General features: G+C 41.1%; 2 protein-coding genes across 2 annotated transcripts in view; both read right to left on the bottom strand.

Annotated features, from left to right (window-relative positions):
- Window positions 1-25,363, bottom strand: part of LOC126236312 (juvenile hormone esterase-like) — a 557,639-nt gene that overhangs the window by 222,615 nt on the left and 309,661 nt on the right. The gene's annotated exons all lie outside the window — the stretch shown is intronic.
- LOC126236314 (esterase FE4-like) overlaps window positions 1-25,363 on the bottom strand; it is a 136,697-nt gene that overhangs the window by 78,977 nt on the left and 32,357 nt on the right. The window contains exons 2-5 of the mRNA XM_049945525.1: window positions 19,507-19,653; window positions 14,857-14,994; window positions 8,661-8,826; window positions 773-958 (exon numbers count right to left, since the gene is read on the bottom strand). Of these exons, the coding sequence (XP_049801482.1) occupies window positions 773-958; window positions 8,661-8,826; window positions 14,857-14,994; window positions 19,507-19,653 (637 nt within the window). The remainder of the gene's footprint in view (window positions 1-772; window positions 959-8,660; window positions 8,827-14,856; window positions 14,995-19,506; window positions 19,654-25,363) is intronic.

The raw sequence follows: 25,363 nt of genomic DNA, 5'->3' as shown, positions 1-25,363 counted from the left end.
TCTTTTCAAGTATTTCTACAAAAACAAAATGTTCTCAGCTTGCAACCAAGAAATCAAAAATTACTTGATAAAATGTTGTTGCTGTAGAGTAAAATACAGGAAAAAAGACTGTTTAGTATGCCTCAATGGCAGAATAACTAACAAGATATCAACAGTGTGAATGGGAGAAAAAGTGCACCAGTGTTTGAAGATAGGATGAAAGAATATTGGAAAAACTAAAACAATCAAAAGAGGAGAAACCAAGAACTTAATACGACCTTTGTCAGTCAGTATTCAAATAATAATTAAAAATTAAGCATAAACAAAAAGAAAATCTGACAGTTCCAATGTAGTGATATTTTCATCAGAGATCTAGTCACAAATTAATGAAGTTAAGGTTGGAAGATACATTGTACCAGTTGCTATACAAATTTTAAATACAGATGTAAGTGATACAATGAGTTTTAGAGACCCCTAAATGGCATTTCAATAAACATCCAGCACAACTAGCAAATAAATTTCATACATCAAAGTCTATTATAGTAGATGTTTGAAAACAATTTATCCAATCAAATTATAGTACATGTTTGGTAATATATGGACAATAGGTAATTTCCTGTAAAGAATTTTTCTGTATCTTCTTTACAGTACATAACATTGTTTTTATTGTTTTATTTATTTATTTTTAAATTATTTAGATAGCAACTCCTGAGCTGCATTATGCCTTTGTTACTTTTGTTTGCTTGATCACAGTAAACTTACACAGCAAGAGATAAAGATAATCACATGGTACCTTTTGATAAGGGTGACATCATATGCATGAAAGCAGATGAAGCTCCAGCACTAACACCAGACAAAATTACATTTGTGGGATCACCACCAAAATTAATGATGTTGTCCTTTACCCAACGCAAGGCTGCAACCTGATCCTTGAGGCCCATGTTTCCAGGTACCACAGAGTCTCCAGTGCTCAGGAAACCTTGAATTAAAACAATAACAAAGTTAAAACAACAGCAAGAAGCCTATTACTATTAAGTATAACAAACTTTCCTTCAGTACTGTAAATAAATTCAATTCTCCAGTGTCCAGCACTGTTACATTTAGGTATAAGGTATTTAATTTCTTAGTATTAGATGTGTGCTGTAACTGTCAAGGTACTTTACTCCAATAATCATTCATATACAGCATTCATTAGCAATTTGAAATTTCGTCCATAAGTCTCACAATCTTCCACTTTTAAAACTGATTAACAAATGTTACAAGAAGTTTGTAGCTTGAAGTGCTTTCTCGTGACTGCAACTTGGTATGTACTGTTTAAGACTTTTCTAATGTAATGAGAATTACTAAGCCTTCTAGGTGCAGCTTTGTCATAGAACATAGAAACAATGACATATTTCAACAGACCACTTGCACCCCATGTTTTACCATAAGACGGAACTCCTGGAGTCTTTTACCCTGACCATAGGGAGCAACAGTTCTGTTGATTTGTTGTATACTGTCAGTCAAGGCATCTAATAACATCCAAGAAATATAGCACTAGTAACATTTTAATCTGGATGAGAAAATAATTGCACAAGAACTGCAACAACTTAATGTATGCATTTGAGAGTAACACACTTCACAAACTACTATGTACAGTACCGTATTTACTCGAATCTAAGCCGCACCTGAAAAATGAGACTTGAAATCAAGCAAAAAAATTTTCCCGAATCTATGCCGCATCTGACATTTGAGACTCCACATTCAAGGGGAGAGAAAAGTTTTAGACCACACCTCCAAATCGAAACGAAGTTCGTCCATTGTAACATGAGACAATTTAAGTCGAATGGATGAAGATACAGCTACAGTAGTTTGGTTCGAGTCGTAAGCTTCGAAGTTAAGCTTTACCAGGTAGCCATTGCTAAGTGTTTACAGCCTGTCGCCGCTCGCGGCATCGCTTGCTTTTGTGCGCGCTACCGCCGCTTACAATAGTAATAAAAAAAAAGAGGAATTGTCTCATTAGCGAAATAATGGCAAGAAACTGCTATGTGTTGTTACTTATACTGCTGCTTTCTTTGATAACAAGAACCAAATAATAGACTGCATATGATGGAAGATGTTCTGAACGAGAGTTTAGCGAAAAGTTTTCTCCGTTTGAAAATGTTCACAGACTCCTCTTTAGTTCATTACATTCTGCACAAAAATTAGAATTATCTTAGATTTAAAAATCTAGTCAGTTGCCGTGTTTCATTTCTGACTGTCACTATTCAGCATAAGAATAATACGAATATAAACATGACAGGATATGTATATTCTTCCGCGTTTGCTGTTGTCTCACTCAAGTTTCGTAGTTTATTAGGCAGACAGGATTTAAATGAGATAGCAGCAAACACGAAAGAATACGTGGCATAATGTTTACATTCGTATTATTATTGTGGTGCAGAGAATACTGCATGTGATTCAAGATTCATAAAAGTTCCTATTAGCAACCATCTCTTGTCGCAGGTAGGGGAAAAAATCAGAATGTAGAGTTGGCCATATTGACATACATCCAAAACAGCCTTGCCAGTCGGATTTCCGTAGTAGATTTTTGGTGATGACTTCAAATGCAGAGTGTTAACAAGTTTGTGTGGCCATCCTCCGCAGCAAGCATATAAATACTTGTTTTGCAAATCAAACTACCTTTTCCTGCTGGTAGTTATTTTATTTACCCCATACGCGTTTCGCCTTCTGTTCTAAGGCATCATCAGTGGGATCTAAAATGATACAGTTTTGTTATAGAAGCGCGTATGGGATGAATTAAATAACTAGCAGCAGGAAAAGGCAGTTTGATTTGCAAAACAAGCAGTGTGTGTTGTTGCTGTCTTCTGTCCGTTGACTGGTTTGATGCAGCTCTCCACACTTTTCTATCCTGTGCAATGCAGAGTAGCAACCCTTATAAAAGAAGAATGAAAATAACTTAAAAATTAAACGCTGAAAGTTAAAACAAAATGTTATTAGGTTTGCAATACATCTTATACTAAATGTTTAAAATATCAGTCATGATTGTGAATCACTATCACTATCACTCTATTCTTTGTTGCTCATTTCTTCATACAGAGCATCGTCCTCCGTACCATCTAGTCACTAGTGCATTGGATATCAAACATTTTTTAAATGCTTGTTGCACAGTCTTATTTAGAACACACTTCCATGCATCATAAATCCATTGGCACACTTGCGACAAACTTGCGCGTTTTACACGTCCTGTTGGTGTCAGTCGTCTGTCGCTTTTCGAAAGCCAGTCTGTGTACATGCGTTTAAGTTTGTCCTTAAATGGTTTATTCAAACAGACGTCAAGTGGTTGCAGAATTGACGTCATCCCGCCTGGAAATACTGCCTAGTCCGTTTTGCTTTCCCCTAATTTTCGTTTTACTGCAGGTGTTGTATGGCTTGCGTACGCATCTAATACCAACAGACTGCGCAAACCAAGCATTGACCAGGACGTCGATTCCACACGCGCGTAATATATTCCAGCATCATGTCCTCCGAAAACCACCCAGTTTCGTTTGCTCGTACAATTACAGTTTTTGGAAACACTTCCGATTTCGCTAAAGTCTTTCGCTTGAAAACTATGAATGGGGATAATTTACGTCCATTTACTGTGCACGCCAGCATGACGGACATCCGCTGTTTTTCGCCCCCTGATGTAAGAACACTTATGTCTTTCTTTCCTTTGGCGTCAACCGTATAATTTGACGGCATGTCAAAATATAAGAGTATGGTCGGCTATTCCTATCTGACTAAGGTTTTCGGTGCGCCGCCTGATTATGAAGCGCTGAAATTCTACAAGTCTTTCTTCATAATTTTTCGGCAGCTTCTGTACAACTGAAGTTCGCCTCCGAAGTGACAAACCCCAGCGCTTCATAAACAGATCAATTTAGCTGCGAGTAGCCTTAAAATTTTCGATTTTTTTCTCTAGCTATTTCATGTGGCTTAATTTTTAAAATTTCGGCGTTCACTGGCAGGAATTTCTGACGCTGTTGCTTAACAAATTCATTTAAAATCACGTCTAGTGCATGATATCGGCCACACTTTGGCCCACTAAACGCTTTCCTGCTACTTGAACATTCAAATAATTTGTCTCTCTGCAGTCGCCATCGCTTGACGCTCTTATCAATCCCGTATCGCAGACCTGCAGCACGATTGGAACTTTTGTTCCGCAAAAGAAATAACTCCCCTCTTGAATTTGGCACTATAATGAAAGCGCTTCATTATGGTTCACTAACACCAACGAGCACTTCACAAACTTCCACGAAGTAATGGGTGATGCTATCTTAATGAGCCCCCACCATATCAACTCGTGCAACAATCCTAAAGCCTTGTGTAAAGAAATTTATTATTGTTGCTACGAATATTTGAAAGGCTGCTACATTCGAATACTAACAATACGGGATTTCTATTTACTTCGTTGGATAATGTATGAAAATGCAGTGGTCGAAACTCGGGGCAGAAAAGAAATCTCGTTTTCTACCTTTCTTTTTAATTTATTTACTGACGCAGAGGTTTTGGCGCCTGTATTTATCTCTGTGCCTGCAAAGCATGCCTATGTAGCGCTACATATATTCGACGGTAGAAGTTAGTTGTGGCGGCACCTACCAATATTTTTTCAAAATTTCCGCTTACTTTACACTCGATTCTAAGCTGCAGGTGGTTTTTTGGATTAAAAAAATCGGAAAAAAGTGTGGCATAGATTCGAGTAAATACCGTAGATATCCAGGTTTATTTGTTTGTTGCTGTTCAATATTAGCCAGTAATAACATCATTAGAGAGAAGTCCAATTAGCTTTAAGAAGGATGAGAGCAGTTGCTGTGAATGCGTGTGTTTGGAGGGCTCTTAAGGAGTCATTTACCAAGATACCAAAAGTAACTTAAGTACTGTCCTCTGCCTGTCTTCTCTACAGGATGTACTGCTACTCATACACTTGAGTGAGTGGCATGTCAATGCTAGGGTTTCCGGCGACTAGAGGGAGTAGTGTGGTGCTGGTGTGCCAGACTCACGCTCCCACTTTATTATTGAGCTTATGTGGAATTGTTTCGCCGATCTTCTTAACGGGATAGCCAGCTGCGATTGTCTGCCCAACTTCTTCTCTGAAGATAAGATGTTGTTTTGGAGGAATTTTCACTTCCACAAACAAAACACCATATAAATGGTTCATTTTTTGTAAGCCCAACAATTGCCGGTCTGTAGATACTCTTACATACTTTATAACAAATGCAATCTAGAAAGCTCTAGCAGGTCCACCATCCAGACCCCACGAAAGAAAGTGAATAAGTAAGTGTCTTTTCTGTTATTTAACAACATTCAGCTGTTGTCAATAATGACTGACGTAGCACCATCACAGAGTATGTTGCATTTGCTCCTTGTGCTGGGCATGTAACTTCTGAGGCGAGCACTGTGACTACTTTCCTGTGCCAATCAACCATCTGATGCATGCCAGTCCTGCACACATGTAATTGTGGCACAGTAGACACAGTTCCACTTTCACACACTCACTCATCTTTAAAATAATGCGTGTTCGAGATAGTGGAAATACGAGTGTCTCTAGAATTTACCACAAAATTCTCGAGGCACTGCACTACTCATCCACTTGAGTGAATGGCATGTCAATGCTAGGGCTAAGTGTGTTGTACAGGGAAGTCAGAAACCAGGGAGAACACAGGGTGTGACTCATTTCACCTGCTGAAAAAATTGCTGTGTCCTGTGTCATGAGGAGAGAAATGCAAAAGGGTTGGGGGTCTATATATAAATCACTGCGAGTTCAAGTGTGTGATGAATGATGGCAGCTTTTAGGGAAGTGCCATTAATGGATGGCAAGGAACATAAAGTGCACTCAGTGTGTAAGCTGAGTGGCTTATTCAGCATGTTTAAGAAGCTATTCTGCAGCCACTGAGGGAACAGATTGTTACGAACTGCAGATTGTGGCATATCTTAAAACACTGGAACCATTCTAGTGACAGAGAGATAAGGTTAGAAAGACCAGACTTCCTCATGGAGTTTTAACAAAGGTTACAATTTGCAATGTTGTCCCCCAGGTTCTGAGCTGAGTGGAAAGACTGAACCAGAGACTTCAAAAATTCTGTTAAAAGCTATTATGTCACTTCCTAGACTTGCACCTTAATGTTGAGAACTGTAGGGTTACTTTAAATATGCACACTACACATCAGACACTGATACCCCCAGACAGCTGACTGTGCATGGAGTGCATGATCTCTAACTAAAAAACCCATAAAAATTCTGGTCATATATATAGGAAATTAGCAGTACCAAAGTTAGTGTCCAGGCACCAATGGTCAAGTCCATCAAACTAAGGGTAGCATAGCTAAAGCAAAAATGCTTCATTTTGTTTTCAAATGGTCCTTCACAATTAATTCTTGCACCACTGCAAAGATGAATTTTATAGCTATCACTGCCTTTTGTATTAAAAAATAGCTGAAATTGCGAAAACTGAACACAGTTCCAGGCCTGATGGAATTCCTATCAGATTCCATACTGAATTTGTTGCCTAGTTAGAATTTGTGACTAAGTTAGCCTCTGTTTTAATGATAATATACCACAGATCACTCAAACAAAAAACTTTGCCCAGTAGTTGGAAGAAAGCACAGGTGACAGTCATCTCCAAGAAGGGTAGCAAAACTGACCCACAAAACTGCCATCTAGTATCCTTTACATACATTTGCTGTAGAATCTTTTAATGTATTCTGAGCTAAAAGATAACGAATTATCTTTAGAAGAACCACCTTCTTGTCAACCAGCATGGATACCAAAAGCATCAATAATGTGAAACTCAACTTGCACTTTCCTCACATGACATACTGAAGGCCATAGATCAAGACAGTCAAAGATATGTACTATCTTTCATTTCTGAAAAGCATTCTACTCAGTACCACACATAGGCTTGCTACTGGAAGCATGATCATATGGAGTATCAAGCAAAATTTGTGACTGCTTTGAGGATTTGAGTATATCTTAGTTGGGAGGATGTAGTAGTCCTCTGGGATGGAGAGACATCGACAAATGTAAAATTAACTTCAGGTGTGCACCAGGGAAGTTCATTGGGAACCATGCTATTCATACTGCAGACAGTACTTACAGTAATCTCAGATGTTTTGCATATGATGCACTTACCTATAATGAAGTATTGCCTGAAAAAGTCTGCAAAAATATTTTCAGATCTCTGTAAGATTATAAAGTGGCACAAAGAACAGTAGCTTGCTTTAAATATGCAGAAATGTGAAACTGTGCATTTAAAAAAAAAGTATCTTGTGAATGCAATACAAGTGAGACACCATTGAAATCACTTAACTCATCCAAATGCTACATGAAATGGAACAGTCACATAGGCTCAGGCTTGGGTTAAGCAGGGGGCAGCCTTCAGTTCATTGGTAGAACATGAGATAAGTCTGTAGAGGAGATTGTTTAAGAACACCTGTGTGACCCATTCCCAAATGTTGACCTAGTTTATGGAATCTGCACCAAATAGGACTAACAGGAGGTACTGAATGTATACAGATAACCACAACATAAATGATCACAGGTCTGTTTGACCCATGGAAGTCTGTCACAGAGATGTTGAAGAAACTGAACTGGCAGACAGCTGAGTAGATGCAAACTGTCCTGAGAAAGCCTACATGCAGTGTTTCAAGAACCAGTCAATGATGAATCTAAAAATGTAGTACAATCTCCTACACATTGCTAATGTAGGGAACACAAGGAACAAATTAGATAAATTACAGCACATACAGAGGCATTTAAAGTCATTCATCCTGCTCTCCGTACGTGAAGAGAGGGGAAAGAAGGGCTAACTGGTACAATGGGAAGTGCCCTCTGCCATGAACATCACAGTGATTTGCAGAGTTTGGCTGTAGATAAAGATGTGGAAGAATTCTTGAAAGAGTTTCGGGGGGGGGGGGGGGGGGGGGGGGGGGGAGCCACGAGGAACCTAATGCAGAATAATCATTAAATTTTCTGTACACAACACAGCTGTTTTCTAGGCTAGATCATCTCATCCTACACACCGGGCTCACATACTTGCACAGCACCAAGCGGACATGTATTTTAAAATTATAGACATGTTATAGACACAATTTTAAAATTTGAATATCTGATAGTTGATTGTATACTGTCAATGGTATTTGCACATCACACAAGAGATTGGTGCTTATTACAGATAAAAATGTCTTATTAAAGATCTGTGGAGCATAACTTAAAGATGATAGTCTATTGAGGTCATTCATTAACACTATCTAACAGTGGAATATATGTACCTTCGTGACAGATTACATCTGTATATCAGGCCAGGACTCAAACCTACACCTTTGCCATATGTAGGCAGTGTTCTTAGTGACTGAGGCACTGGGCACAATTCACAACCCATCTTCATAGCTTCAGTTCTGCCAGTACATCTCTCCTAGTTTCCAAACACCACATAAGTTCTCCTGCAAACCATGTTGCATTGACACTCAGAGCTCAGTGAGGAAGAGCATTGTTCATTAAAGATGAAGTTCTGGGTTTGAGCCTGGTCTGTCACTCAGTTTTAATTTGACAGGAAGTTTTTCAAACAGTAGATTCATTCTGGAAAGGAAAAGTGATTTTGTAGGGTGTGGTTTAGAGGGAAGGGACAGAAGTGGAGCAAGAGCCAAGTAAAGCGCAATGGGCCTGACCGAGGACACCGAGCCGGTAGTTGACGGTGACGAGTATGACACCACTGTCAACCAAGAAGTCAGGACCATGTGCTGCTGCCGTGCCAGAGCCTTCGACGAATCCACCCCCATGTAGCCACACCATCACTGGCAGCTTTGTTGTGCTGTCATCATCTCCGCTTGGCACCTGAAATACCGCAGCTAACATTGTAAAGCTGTTTTCTGTCACCAAGACTTTACATAAAGTTGTGCCTGTTTCAGCTTTATTTATGGTGTAGTCTATTCAGGTGAATAGGACAGTCTACGATAACATTAATGTAAATAAACTCACCAGACAATATATTAATCACTTCCATAAGAGAACTCCTGGTCACTTTAGAGTACTACCTATAGCATTATAGCATAGAGCTGGTACTACATAGGCACGTGACTCTCCGTCACTTGTGAGTGAGTGAGTGTGTGTGTGTGTGTGTGTGTGTGTGTGTGTGTGTGAGAGAGAGAGAGAGAGAGAGAGAGAGAGAGAGAGAGAGAGAGAGAGATAGATAGATATGCAAGTACAGAATGAGCACAGTGAATTGAGCCAATATGGGGCTGTGTCAGAATGACAAAGGAGCCGTTGTGTTAGAACATACCCATCGATACAAAATGAATGATATTGCCCAATTTGTTGGTGTATCTATGCAGTGTAATGTGTCTACAAGCAATCGTGTATCAATTGTAGTACTGTAACACAGAATAATAACTGCAGTCCTAGAGAGATCCTTACTTCCATGGGTAGGGACAGGGTCACAACTTGTCAATGACAATCTGTGAAAAACAAAAGGGGATGTTACAAGTTCATCTCAACCAAATTTCAGAGTGACCATTGTGTAAGAGGTTGCTTTCATTGGACATCTGGGGTCGCATAATTCAGCACAAAAAGCAGCATGTTTTCAATGTGTCTAACAATCCAACCACTATGGTAGCTGATGAAAAGTGAGTAAATTCAGTAATGAATGAAGGAGTATTTCCAAAATGCGTAAAAACGAGCAAGGTTCTGCTAGTATACAAAGGCACATGTGATGAGAAAGGAGTAAAGCAGTTTATCAGAAATAACTCTAGTGTGAGCTCCAGCATGAAGAAGAAAAAGACCATCATCTTAGAGAAAAGGATCAGAGTGACAAACTACATAGAGAAAAATGTCTACTCAGATTGCATGGAAGCGAAATATCGAGTAGCTCACTATTAGGACCTCTGCTACTCATCTATACTAATATATAAAGGGGAAATCTTATAGCAAAATCTCGAAAGTTCTTATCTCATTTACTTCAGATTTTTACATGATACTAAAACATTTGTACAGTGTAACACACTGAGTCATATTTTTGTATTGGGATTCTGTTTGAGTGCAGCATTAAGTTATGCGTGCGAACTGAGTGTCGGCAACTGGCTGGCGGTGGCTGGGTGATACTGGCCAGCGACTGGAGTAGTGCAGCTCCATGGGTGTTTTCTGTGACCCCATCATGGTGCTGGTTTCTGGTAGCTGTTAAAGTTTTCAAGTTGCAATGTACTTATTTGCACTTGTGCAGCATGACCCACACTCAGCACAAGGAAGCATGAGGTGTCAAGCACGAGGAAGCACTAGGTGCCAAATGAAAGAGAATTTGATTATGAATCTAATGATGATAAGATATGAATTGGAAATGACATGTGAGAAGATACAGTGACAGGTAGTTTTTAACATAACTAATATACTTAATAATTTATAATGTATAAAATATTCATGCCACCAAATAAATTGAATACTTTAACTGTAGGTCTCGATAAGAAGCATTGATGGAACTACTTACATGATCATTAACTTTAATAATTAAGCAACGAGAGATTTTAATTTGAAAATTAATTGAAATCGGCACATTTTATGAATGAAGGGACACATTGATAGCATGGCAGTACGTTTTGACAGCAAGTACTATTCATGACATGTACCATTCATATATGAAGATTTATTATTTTATGCCTGCCTCCTTAGCTAGGTGGTAATGTGCAGCGGGCCTGGGCTTGATTCCTGGCCAAGTAGGAGATTTTCTCTGCTCGTGCACTGGGTATTGTGTTATCATTTCATCCTTATCACCCACGTTCAAGTTGCCCAATGTGGCATCGACTGAAATAAGACTTGTACTTGGTGGTCAGACTGTTGTTGGGGCGAGGGGAGGGGAGGGGAGGGGAGGGGAGGGGAGGGGAGGGGAGTGGAGGGAGAGAGGGAGGGGAGTGGAGGGAGAGAGGGAGGGGAGTGGAGGGAGAGAGGGAGGGGAGTGGAGGGAGAGAGGGAGGGGAGGAGATGCATATGAAGAGTTCATACAGAGACTCAGTAAAGGATCTGCAAAATATAGCCAGTGAGAACATATAGATGGGAAAAAGACATTTCAGTGAAAATAATCTACCAATTCACAGGAAGAATAGCAGCATGTATAATATTTCAAACAAACAGAACTGTCTGCTCAGAGGATTTTGATCTGAGCACTGTGGGCACAGACCTAGGAACAATGAACTGTAATAGATTTCTGGGAATAGAGGTGGATAAATTTCTGACGTGGTAAAACCACATCAATAAGATCTACTCAAAAATGAGTTCAAATATATTGATAAGGAAAAAAATTTCCTGTACAATGGATACAGATTTTTTTTTCTAGCTATGGGCTAACATTGCCACACACATTGTACTGCATACCATATGGCGAGGAGGAACAGATGTACATGTTCAGAGAACTTTAAAAGCAAGCCACGAGATGCATAGCAAAACAAAAACTATGGGCTTCCTGCAAAAACAATTTTAAGGAATTTAAAATATTAACTGTGCTTTACTTGTAAATTGTTCGGCACTTAAAAACATATTTTTACAACCACAACAAAGGAACTAGAGAAAATTACTGTACCTGCAGGAAAAGCCAACAATGATAGATAGGGACTGTAGAGATGCAGAAGTGCATTTTATAACAAACTACCACTTGGTAAAGGAACTAAATATCTTCAAATGACAAAGGAAGGTAAATTTGTAGAACAAAGGTAAATTTAAAATGGGGAAAGGTGTAGAATAATTTTTCTGAAACCACTTTCCTGAGGAAGGAAGAAAGGAAGACAATGTGTAGTGTTGAGAATACAGAAGACACCGTGTGGGGTAAGTGTATATTTGTCTAAATGTGATTTAAAATATAGTTTTTAAGTTTGTATAAATGGATTGTACTTTTTATCATATGATCTAAACATATTATCATTATTTACAAATTTTGATCTCTCTCTCACACACACACACACACACACACACACACACACACACACACACACACACACACACACACACACACACACACACACAGAGTCACTACTGCTTACCCGTTTTCAATTTTATTTGTTTTCTGTTGAATGATGTATCTGTAAATAATTATGTTTATTCTATATAAGCCTTGCAACATGACATATCTAATATTATAAAATAAGATCTGTGCACAAAAGTTCACTAAACTAAATAATGTGGGGTGCTGAGTAACAATTTTGCCTCTTTATAAATGACTTAAGCCATTGAGTGTGACATCTGTACATGACTGCATGCATGAAATGTGCATTGATACTGGTAATCTCCACAATTTTCTATGACCATCATCAGATGTCAAACAAATACTGCATTCTTCAGTGTCAACAACCTGATGCCATTGATCCAACTTCCATTCTAGGAGTTCCCTCGCCTACATTCTTCATGAACAACAGCGTCAAAGAGTTTGAATTCAGCATACTAATGTTTTCAATGGATGCAAAGGAACCAAAATGATAGTGTGGAGAGAGTTGCATTCGGCCCGATACACATAGACCTCCCAGCTGCCTCCAAAAAGGCAGCTTGTAGTTCTGTTGTGTTCTCCTTGATGTATCTTCATGGGCAGTACCATGTGGGCAACAAGGTAGACACTGGTGTGGTCGCAGACACAGAGGGGATGCAAAAACTGACCTCAGAAACTATGACAGGAAATTAGTTTAAGAACTAGCCACGAAGAAACATCAGTTCTCCCACGTACTCCTGTCTTATGTGTTTTCTCTTGGCCTGCACCTGTAAATGCTTGCTGTTTTCTCTCAGTGACTTCCACAGCATCATTTTGTGCAAGCAGCATCATGAAGATAGGACTACTACTGAACAGACAGCTATTGCTAACATGCTTTATGTGGCAATGGTTCACTTGGTTCACACAGCTGTCACTTATGGAGTTAGCTCATGTTCAACAAAAGAGTTATTACTGCTACTTCATTATGGTATTGTACAATCTTAAAGGTAGATGAGCAGGTACTGATGCACATACAGGTATGCAATTTCACCGAAGGCTTGCAAGGTTTACAAATATCTGCCAATTGAGGACAAGAGTGAGATGCAATGATGGAGGTAGCTGGCAGAAAAGGTGGAGGGGAAATGTACATTACTTGCCCCTCCATCCAGTACCTTTTCTGCTGCCAAGTTTCTGTTGGTACTATCTGCTGAGCAAATGAAGAATATTCAGAAATAAGCCTTGGTCAGCTGATTGACATTATTATGTCAGTTATTAGTTGTCAAGTCTATCGAAAGCATTATTCTGTTAATGTATGATGAAAGTAGTGTAAGTAGTGAATGCAGACTACCAAAGTTTGCTCTCTTTATGATTGAATAGGACAAAAACTGAACTTGAGTCTGCTTCACTTAAGGAACAGAACTGAAAGGTTAAATTATAGGCCTAATAAAAACATGATTCATGGACAGGAGCCATAATTTACACCCAAAACTTTTCAGCAACTGCTTCCTATCTTTTTCTTATGTCCTGTTCATTATTATACATCGTACTAAAACCAATACACAATATCCATAAACAATAAGATACAGTTTTTTTAACTTTCAATTTATTTAGAAAGTTTATACTATTTGTAATTTATTTCTGTACTACAATGTCACATTTAATTTTTTATGTGCAAGTGTTTCATTAATGTAGTCAACTAAAGTAATATTTTTCAGTAATACACCGTCTTTATCAGACCTACTTAAAAAAGTTATTAAATGTGGTAAATTTACGCAGGAGTACCTGCTAAAAGGTATTTGACAGGAGGGGGTGGGCAGCTTTGGCAATTTTACCAGGGTTGCAGGATCTACGGCTCTGGTACTTGCCATCCATAATTAGTGTGTACCAGTCATCAGCTAGGATAGTTGACCACAAAGAGGAAGTTCATCAATGTTTTGTGTGTCATGATAGCCGCTGAGCTTTCGGAAGATTCCGCCTTAATGTCAAGGTTCTGTACTGGCAGTCCTTGCCGCAAAGTAACAATGTGCACATGGCGTAAGCTTGTCATGTTTATTTATGGCTTGTTTACAGACTGAACACTATGCACACGCCCCATTTTCTCGTTTACGATTGGCGACACAGTGTGAATGCCAGTCCGACTATCTTAGAAAAATTTGCCATCAGACATTAATAAGTATCCAGTTACAGAGAGAGAGCAAACTTACTCGCAAGATTTATGCGCTGATGACTGAAGTTCCGACCGTGAGGCTATGACGCAAGTCATATCTATTCTCTCAAATGATGATGCCCATTTCAAAATATTTTTATTAATAATGAAGAGGTTACACTAATATTTGACCACTTTTGCATAGACCACTTAATATTACTCCACTTTAAATTCATTTAACACGTCCATACTGGTTCAGACTTCATTCACTCTCCAATTGCTGCCACTGATTTATCTCGAACTGGTATGAATTTGCCATTGCCAGTTTATTACAGTAAGATCACATTTTGTTACAGAACAACTTGCATTGCTATGAAACTTGAATCTTAAAAATCATTGCTGTACTCACATACAAAACTGGCGTACTCATGTTTTAAGTCTGGTGCGACTTTCAATATTCTTTCTCGAAAATACTTAATTTTTAAGCGCGATTGCAAGAAGTGCAGGCAGTCAGGGCCTGCCCGATAAGCATGCCACGGCTCGGCTTCCCTCCTCCTCCGTGCCAATTGATCTCCAGGATCCGGTCTCTCCCTCTTAGAATGATGGGGCATCCCCGTCAGAATTTCCAGCACTTAGCAAAGAGCGCAAGGGCAGATTCGGTCCTATTTCTTTTTGAGCGATTTAATATTCGTGTGACTTTTCCAGGCAATGGCAGAGTGCTTTGCAGCAGGAACTCTTGAGGTTTGCCTATACAGGAGGCTGCAGGAAGCGTTGGGCATACCTGTGGAGTGTACACGTTGAGGTAGAGGCAGTCCTCGCTGCCAACAAGCTGGCGCACGATCAGGTTGTACTGGATGCAGGCCGCGCCCTCTGACAGCGCGTCTCTCACACCTGACCAGCTCTCAGCTGGCTGAGGGGGCTGCAAAAAGAAACAGTTCTCCACTAATCGAACATCAACAGATTTCATTTATTTTTTTCATTATTTATTGGAAAAAATATTGGTAGAAACTGAGCTGGATAGGCGACCTTTAAGATTTAAAAAGCCATAAAATGCTTCATACAGCTCAACATTGTGTCTAAATGTAATACCAAACAGAACCTATTAGACTCTTCAGTTTTATCCCAACTGTACTCCTAGTCAATCTTGATCGCAATAATCACCGGTTTTGGCTTCTAATTAGCCACCTTAATATCCATTTTCACTTTTGCTACATCTGTTACCACAGCCCGACTAAAATTACTTGACAGTTGATACTTTATGCGTTGGAGGTGGTTTTCTCCAATCACAGTGGTCAGCATCACGCCCAAAGCGCTCGCCATTGCCAAACTGCCACAACTGGGCAGCTGCACGGAGTAGCCGTGTGGTCTAGGGCGTCTTGTAGCGGCTCCCCCCGTCAGAGGTTCGAGTCCTCCCTCAGGCGCGCGCGCGCGCGCGCGTGCGCGCGCGCGTGCGTGCGTGCGTGCGTGCGTGCGTGCGTGCGTGTGTGTGTGTGTGTCATCCTTAGCGTAAGTAGTGCACAAGCCTAGTGATCGATAACCACAGAAGTTTGGTCCCATAGTCCTCACCACAAGTTTTCCAAATTTTACAACTGGACAGTTCACTTCCAATTTATTGTGTGGCACTCTTTTCTGACGTGTTTGGATCCCCAATCATGGGTCTGGCACTATTACTTCGTATTTCTCACAAGACAGTCACACCAAAAACAAAAAACGCACGCAACGATGCTAATACATACGTTTCAGACACAGCAACAACAAAGCAGTGCTGGATACTTCAGCACAAGACGCGATTCAGCGCCACATATTCAGTTGTTATAACAGAAATTTGCTTATGTTTGTTAACCTTCGCACGACATAGCGTGAAGCCGAATTTTTGAAGGCCGCAATTCATCGTTGAGACTGGAGCACCACAGACACAAATACAGCTCCCTCCCACTAGAATGTTGTGGCTAGCACAATGGTTAGTCCATTAACCAAACATGTAGAAAGTCCTAGGTTCGAATCTCGTTAAATTCTGCAAATTTACGTTTCATTTCTAATCTAACCAGAGTTTGATTATTATTTTTATTCAGTTAATTGGTTTAAATTCAATTTTTTAATTTCTAATTCTTTGCCATTTTATTGTTATCATATTTACTTTATTTGCTCTTAATTTTCTTCTAACATTCTTTTTTCGTCTGGAATCAGTCTGTGTCGCTTATAATCTGCAACCAAACGCCATCGAGGACCGCTCATCTGCTGGTAACGCGGCAGGTCGTGTATCTAGTGTGAAGAGAGTTTCACATAACCAGCGATAGCGTGAAATTACAGTTTGCTTTTAGTGCTGAACTGAATTTTTTTTCTGCCTTGAGTTTTCTCCTAGAGGCTAGCTATAATTGCCGTGAACAAAGCGATCGTCATTTTAATTCTGCAGATCGTTGACTGCCATTTTTCTCTATTCTATGCTGGTATCCAACCAACCGATGGAATAAATCAAAACTCATAATTCGTCACTTTACCAATGCACGCGACTCTTTGCACGGAACCCGAAAGGGTAGTCACACCAGGGTGGGGAGGGGGGGGGAGGAGGGGAGGGGGGGATGGAATATCGCCTAACAGAAGGAGAGTTGGGGTACTCCAGCGACAAATTGGTAAAATTTGGTGTTGCTTGAAGTAGTTTTTGGTAACTGGTTTGGAGTTTAGTGTAAAAAAAAGTGCATTAATAAATAATAAGACGCCCATTTTAAGTTAATTGATATTTATTGGTTTAGGTAGTAAACTATTTGCCGCTCTTATTCTTTTGTTAAAATGTGTTTGAAATACATTGCAACATATATTGCTACATAATTATAAAAAAAATGAATCTGTTGGAGTAACATATCCGCTGATTTCTGAAGTCATTTTATCCAAAGTAATTTGATACTCCATACTCCATTGGGGGAGGCTGGGGGGGGGGGGAGGGCGGGCTACAGCCCCCATAGTCCCCCCTTGTCACCACCCCTGGGTCACACCTTGCTAGGTGTTCGGTTCTTTTTATGCAACTGTTCGGTATTTCAGTCCGTGTCTGGTGTACTGTACCGAAGTACGAGTGGTTCGGTATATTTAGGATTCCACTGATATCACTAAATTTATTTGCAAAATCAAGTCAATAAACTTTTTGTTCGCTGTTGCCAGACGGCCCATTTTGCATTCGCAATCTTTTACTGATCGTTGTCCGTCTCTTCCTTCCTCTGGCGCCCTGGCCAGCCTATTTGTAACGCAGTGAAGGTAGTTTGCACGAAGAGATCCGTATAGTAATAAAACTTTGGGACTATTACGAAGTCAATCTTCTACGTTCACAAACACGTTTTCCTGGAAAACGTCTGTAAACGAAGAAAAAATGCCTAATACAAAAAAAAAAAAAACTGTCAACAGGATAATGGCGATTCGATGCAGGAATGTCTATACAGAACGAGTCTTCAGTCACGAGAGTCATTTATGGTCTGACGCCAGAAACGAACTAAGTGTCGGTACCGTAAAAGCAGAATTTTGTAATCTGAGGTTTGCAACATCAACGACTTTTATCAAAACATTAACGGTAACAAAAATTTGCTGAGAACTGTACCTAGCAATAATAAATATAATTCTTAATGTTTATTGTGTTCACCCTCAACTCTCAGCTCAACATATGTTCGGTAATGTTGTCAATTTAAGCTGGCAACCGTAGTCGTATCTCACATTGTAGCGCGTGGCCGGAGGCGATTCGGCAGTGTTGAAGGCGACAGCGACACGAGGTAGCTGCAGGAAAACACGCGCTCAGCTCAGAGTGTTTCAGAGTTGCATAACTGGTTCGATTTACTCAGTCATTCCTCTATCGATAGTAGTTCCCCTTATACGCCTTCGCTTTTAATTTCACCGAATGCTGTTTTGACTTTCCTATACGCTGAACCATTTCCTCCGAGAACCATGTCTTCATTTTCTTCAGTTTTCCTGCGATCATTTCGCCTTGCTTTTCCTGCACTTCCTATTTATTTCATTCCTAATTGACTTATGATGTTCCTTTTTCCGTCGATCAGTTGGAGACCATATTACTAAACGACTTTCTCGGTTAACTGTTCATGGTGCATGGTATCAGGTGCACGTAACCTATCCAACGGCTCTCAGAGGCAACAACAATATGATTTTCAGTATTTCATATAATTACTGACTAAATTTGACAACGTAAAATTCTGTCATAATTACTCATTAAGAGGTACAATGTTACGTTAAAGGTTAAACACAGCAATGCAAAACACCTACTATGGTTAAAAATCATATGGGTCGAAACGTAGTTCAGGAGACAGGATGTCAAACACTAAGCTGTATCAAAAACCAGCTTTTGATTGGAAAGGGGTGCAAATTACCCAGATTACACTTATGCAGGTTGACAACACTGGCTTCCAGCAAACCTTAGACAATTTCAAACGTTTTATAAACTTTTTCTCACTTCGCGCTTAAGGTTAATTACTCAACACATTAACTTATTTGTAAAGTAATCAGAAGTTTAAAGTTGCTTTATACGTGGGGGTTAGACTCTTTACACAATCGTGTATTTACTAACTGCTTCTGTCACACCAGATTTCTTTGCAGTTCTTGTACCTGTTTTGACTGCCCAGCTTCTGTGGTTGCCTTTCATAGAGATATCCAGTCCACTTCATCTGAACTGCCAACTGTATTCATGATCGCAGGACCTACAGTCATAGACGACTTCAAACGTACATCATTTCTCAGTACTACAGTACCCCACTCCTTTCCACAATGATTCTTCCAGACGATCCTGTTAAACCAATTTCGGAACCCTGTGTTACCATGATGTGATCCAGCTGGAATCGTCCGGTGTCTCCATGTTTTTCCAAGTACACCTCCACCTCTCGTGATTTTTGAACAGCGTATTCATTATTACCAACTAAAATTTACTGCAGAACTCAATTAGTCTTCCTCCTCTATCATTATTACAATCGAGCCCATGGTCTTCCTTCTACTATAGCGTTCCAGTCATCCAATACCATTCGATTTTAATCTCTCTACGCACTGAAATTACATATTCAATGCCCTCAACCTCAAATACTTCCTGTATCAGTTCATCTTCTGCTTGTGACGCAGGCATATATATACCTGAAATATAATTATTGGCGTTGGTTTGCAGTCGACTCTGATGACAATAATCCTGTCACTAAACTGTTCATAGTAACTCACTCTCTGTCCTACCATCTCGGCAAATCCTACTCCTGGTACATTATTTCCTGCTGCAGTTGCTACTCCCCTATATTCCTCTGGTTAAATATCCTTATCTTATTTCCATTTTACTTCTCTAACTCCCTCTGTATCTAGACTGACCCTCTGCATTTCCTTTTTCAGATTTTATAGGTCCCCTTCCACATTCTGAGTTCTGACATTTAACGCTCCGATTCGCGGACGCTGGAAAGCTTCTCACCTCGAAGCGAAGTTCCCCGACAGGGGGGCGGGCGTAGGGCAGGCCCTGGAAGCTGACGTAGGAGCCGCCTTGCACGGTGGTGGCCCTGCGGCCGCGCACCAAGCCCTCGGACACCCGCACAGTCACGAACTCCTCCGCCGCAGACATCTGAAACATAGTTTACATCCGTGTCAGCGTCCACCTTGCTCCCTACAAGGCGCCGTCATTATCTTCGCCCTTTTCTTGAAGGTATGGGACGCCCTGTCGCCAGCACATCAGTGTTCGTTCAAATATCACAGGATCCAAGTGGTGGGATTGATAAATTTATCTGTACTTTTACTCCTTCCCCATGTCATTGGTTTTAAGTCTCGTGAGTCGTATATTGAACAATATTACTTGCTAAAACACACGATGCCTATTTCGGCAGCGTGGGAAGTGATGGGGAAAGGTGTTGTTCGTTGAAGGGCGCGGGGGGGGGGGGGCAGGGGCGGGGGGGGGGGGGCAATAACCGTAGGTTATTCTGCTTAGAGACTGTCACATTGCTTCTCGTTCGTCTACAGCAGCTGTTGAAAATGAATGGAAATGTCGCCAAACGTGAAGAACGAATCAACTCTGTTGACATTCGATGTGACATTAACTTGAATATGATAAGTGAAGGTATTGCGCGTCGCCGGCCGCGGTGGCCGAGCGGTTCTAGGCGCTTCAGTCCGGAACCGCGCGACTGCTACGGTCGCAGGTTCGAATCCTGCCTCGGGCATGGATGTGTGTGACTAACCTAACCTAACCTAACCTAACCTAACCTAACCTAGATGTCCTTAGGTTAGTTAGGTTTAAGTAGTTCTAAGTTCTAGGGGACTGATGACCTCAGATGTTAAGTACCATAGTGCTCCGAGCCATTTGAACCATATTGCGCGTCAGTGCTCTCAAAAAAGAAGAAGGTTACAAGGACGGATGTTCATGATGACAGTAGTGAGCGTTCCTCTGTAGTCACTAACGAACTTGTATATTCAATTGACGAAAAATTTTTCACAATACTCTTCAACTCTCAGATGACTTTCCGGAGATTTTTTGGTGTTGTTTGCATGAAATCGTGACGAGAAACTTGGGATGCCGCACGTCCCGTCCTCCGAGGAAGCCAAAACTCCTTTCCGAGGAAGCCAAAACTCCTTTCCGAGGAAGCCAAAACTCCTTTCCGAGGAAGCCAAAACTCCTTTCCGAGGAAGCCAAAACTCCTTTCCGAGGAAGCCAAAACTCCTTTCCGAGGAAGCCAAAACTCCTTTCCGAGGAAGCCAAAACTCCTTTCCGAGGAAGCCAAAACTCCTTTCCGAGGAAGCCAAAACTCCTTTCCGAGGAAGCCAAAACTCCTTTCCGAGGAAGCCAAAACTCCTTTCCGAGGAAGCCAAAACTCCTTTCCGAGGAAGCCAAAACTCCTTTCCGAGGAAGCCAAAACTCCTTTCCGAGGAAGCCAAAACTCCTTTCCGAGGAAGCCAAAACTCCTTTCCGAGGAAGCCAAAACTCCTTTCCGAGGAAGCCAAAACTCCTTTCCGAGGAAGCCAAAACTCCTTTCCGAGGAAGCCAAAACTCCTTTCCGAGGAAGCCAAAACTCCTTTCCGAGGAAGCCAAAACTCCTTTCCGAGGAAGCCAAAACTCCTTTCCGAGGAAGCCAAAACTCCTTTCCGAGGAAGCCAAAACTCCTTTCCGAGGAAGCCAAAACTCCTTTCCGAGGAAGCCAAAACTCCTTTCCGAGGAAGCCAAAACTCAAAGCATGACTGCTCCGATGGGCTTTCTTTTCTGGTATGTTGTGGGAAATGGTCAGTTGAACAGAATCATAGTCTGCGACAAGACGGGCTTTTGTGCGAAGACGGAGACAAAACAGCAGTCACTAATGTGGTATCATGCTGCCTCGCAAAAAGGCGGGGACATGCCATACTGACAGGCAGATGTTTTTGAGACGGTGAAGGAATCATATTTGTGCATTTTACGGAAAATTTAGGGACCATCAGTTCTGAAACAGTTACGAGAGCACTACTGGTACCAATACAGTTTTCCACTTTTCATATTCCATTCACGGATAGTGAAAGGGAAGAATGACTTCTGGTAACCCTCATGGACTCGACGTCTCTGGTTTTCATAATAATTTCGCAAGATGTATGTGGAAGTAATACGCCGTTTGCATATTCTTTATTCGTACGTTCTCCGTGATCCACAATGGGTTCTTGTAGTGATTACCACTAACATTTGAGGAGCATCTACAGAATGCTTCCGTTCGTACAGAACGAACTTTTAACGAAAGGCGACACTCTTCTTTGGATCTTCTTTCTATTCTATAAACCCTAGATGGCAAGGGTCCCAGACCGACCAGTAACATTAAAGAATCGGTCGTATGCGTGTGAGGCACATCTTCCGTGGATTAATACAGTCTTCCAATGAATGTCAGCCTGGTATGTGTTTTTCCTGTTGGTTTCGCTATTGGGATAGATATTACTCGATGTTTTACTGTTGTTACTGTTCCCAGTGACTTATCTTGAATAGTATAATCGATTGCTAATGAACCTTTTCAACTATTTATGCGAAATACGTTTATTTATTTCCAGGGTAAGCTTCGACTTTCTGCAACAGTCTTTAATCTTTCGGACGTTTTCCTCCTTTTCTACAGAGTTTTGTGCTGTTGTAAGTTTCCAGTTCAAAACAACAACCTCTTCCACGAACAAGCTAAGGGAAATAATACGCAATAACATGCCATTTGACGCTCCCTTGGTGTACTACTGAAATTACCTTTACATCCGTCCATTTCACTTTGATAAGAACGGCACACCGAGTTCTTTCCGCTAGGACGTTCTCAGTCCAGTGAATCCAGCCCGATATTCTATAAGCTTGTAGTCTGTTCACTGAACGACAGCGACAACAAGGTCATTAGAGATGGAACACAAGCTCGGATCAGGGAAGGATGGGGAGGGAAACTGGCCATGCCCTTTCAAAGGAACCATCCCGGCACTTGCCGGGGAATCACGGAAGTTTAAATGAGGATTGGCAGACGCGGGTTTGAACCGTGGTCTTCCCGAATGCGTGTACAGTGTGCTAACCACTCCACCACCTCGCTCGGTTGGCGATAGCATTTCAGTAGAACTTTTAGAGTACAGATTACGTTAAATATGTTCGATTTAGTTACCCCTGAATCGGCTCAGTACCTTCGCAGATGCTCAGTGTGATCTAGAATTAGCCGGACTCGTTTCCTCTGCACCGTTCTTCTCCTATGCACGGCTAGCTTGCGCAACTATCTGCACTCCAGTGACTCAGGTCTGGATGAAAGGATCAAATGGATTGTGTGTCCTGGCGGGGTCAAAGATCTCGGCTAAATCTTTGAGATCCACTGGGATCATATGGAGTTTGCACGTTAAATATACAGGTTTTTATAAATGAATATCGGGGTTTTAACGCTTTACAATATTTATTATGTTAAACTTAGTTATAAATGATATGTCAAATGAAAGAGCAACTCAAACAGGTTTTACCAAGAATCTTAAATATGTTCAATTTGAGCACCATTTGTCACACGGCACACAAAGTCTGTAGCAGAGTTCTTCCCAAACGTTGATAAGTGTATCTTCAGTTATTGTAGCAACAGCTGCTTCAATCCGGTTCCTTAATTCATTGAGGTCTGCTGGTAGCGGAGGCACGTACACACGATCCTTGATGAAGCCCCCAAAGGAAAAAAATCGCATGGCGTTGGGTCTGGTGAACGTGGAGGCCATGCAAAGCAAGCCCTGTCATTGGGCCCCTTGCGGCCTATTCAGCACTTGGGTACAGTGAAGTTCAACCTATCGCGTACTTCGCTATGCAAGTGAGGCATGCGCACTGGAGCCAAACACAACTGTAAGTTTAATGTAATAAATATTATAAAGCGTTAAAACCCCGATACTCATTTATAAACATCCTGTATTGTTACTGAGAAGTGGGAAAAGCTGTCAACATTATGCGTAATAGGAAGCAATTGGAGCCATAAATTTAAATTCACCCTGCCGCACTTCTTTTACTGAAGACAACCTGTTTCAGAACATTGATATTCCATGATGCATGTACTCAGACTGAAGTGGCAAATGAAATTTTGTACCAGTCTCTTGCTCATTAATCAAATGTGCTAAGTGCTGCGTCACCCTGGCAATGATCTTAGAGTTTAGCAGGAATACCAAGTAGGCTGAGCTGTGAACAGGACTTTGGACTGAGGAGGAAAGAGTGCTGTGGTATTCCTTGCAGTTGTGCAGAGCCACTGTGTCAGGGTGGTGTAGTGGTTAACGCATCTGCCTTGTGAGCAGCAGACCTGGTTTTGAATCACGGCATTTGTACAAATTGTCATTTGTCACTTCAGTCCGCATACATACGTCGTAGATATTCGAGACTTGAAAAGGTCTCTGGAACTATGGTTTCATTTGATTAATATTCCATTTTTAGACATTTTCCTGTCTTCGCACATAACCATTTCCAAGGGAGGGTGGAGATACTGTTTGGAAGCCCACACCGCATGTTTTAAGATTGCTGGTTGGGCGGTCTCCACGGTCAAAATAATTGGAGGCCGATAGTCCGTGCTATACTATGGGGCTTTGTCAAGTGCCTGAAATGAATGGTTAATCTTGCGAAAGGACTCACCTTTAGAGTGTAGCAGAGGTAATTTTTAATTACTGAAACTAATATTTGTCACGGTTCACGAGTGGGTAAACTTTAAATTAGTTTAGGATCGAACCAGGTAGATAGCACGAGGGGTGTGGGAAAACAAGGAGCCTCGAGGTGTTATTTATGGAAGCAGGTCCGTGATGTTAATGCACGTTTAACTGAATACATTAGCAACGAATTTGCTTGTATCGCGGGCTGTTGTCACTAAATGCTGTACCGAGCGAGGTGGCGCGGTGGTAGCACACTGGACTAGCGTTCGGGAGGACGACGGTTCAATCCCGCGTCCGGCCATCCTGATTTATGTTTTCCGTGTTTTCCCTAAATCGCTTCAGGCAAATGCTGGGATGGTTCCTCTGAAAGGGCACGGCCGACTTCCTTCCCTAATCCGAGGATACCGATGACCTAGCTGTTTGGTCTCTTTCCACAAACAACCCAACCCAACCCACCCACTAAATGCTACGTATGCGGCAAGCTGCACGTGCGTTGTAAAAATCATAGTAAAAATAAGAAATAATTTTGGAACACTATATCGCTATTAAAAACGCCCATTAATCTTGATATCTCACGTCAGTAAAAACTCCGTGGATCCTACCACTTCTCGGCTCTTCTGCTAAACACAGGATGTAACAGTGGCTCTCTTGACTATTGTCTCTATCTAACCACTCTCAGACATTTGTGTCTGCATATTTACATACGAATTCTGGTCGTCGGAATCAAGTGGGTAGAGCTAGAAAATACGTCCATGGAGGTCCCGGATTTAATCCTGTACAGGGGCAGGGATTTTTCCTCGTTAGCCTCTCCAGGAGGGCCCCAGCTCTATTGGGCCTCCTAGTGCCGCCGCAAAAAATATCTGCACCCTAAGTGGAACCAACTGCTAGGCCCTGTCAGCATCACAGACTTTAACTTATCTTGCCTTACCTTACCTTACATTACCTCAGGTTACCTTGCATATAAATAGCCCACATTTAGCATGTTATGACACAAATAATGTTGCTATTCTTTCTTTACTCAAATCAAATTGTGTTTTGTCATGTAATAATGTGTTAATTTACGCACCTTTAAGCAAGATATTTACTTTAACAATAGATGTCAGCAATACGATACACATTGAATAATGAATCTGAATAACTTGGCAACTGTCAGTAAACGGAAGATATTCATGTAAAGCAAGTATCGAGGCACGCTAATTTGTTGCCAAGATTGCTCCTTA

Source organism: Schistocerca nitens, chromosome 2 (genome assembly GCF_023898315.1).
Source record: "Schistocerca nitens isolate TAMUIC-IGC-003100 chromosome 2, iqSchNite1.1, whole genome shotgun sequence".
NCBI lineage: Eukaryota > Metazoa > Arthropoda > Insecta > Orthoptera > Acrididae > Schistocerca > Schistocerca nitens.
The sequence above is the reverse complement of the archived record's forward strand: the minus strand, read 5'-3'. Positions and strand labels throughout refer to the sequence as shown.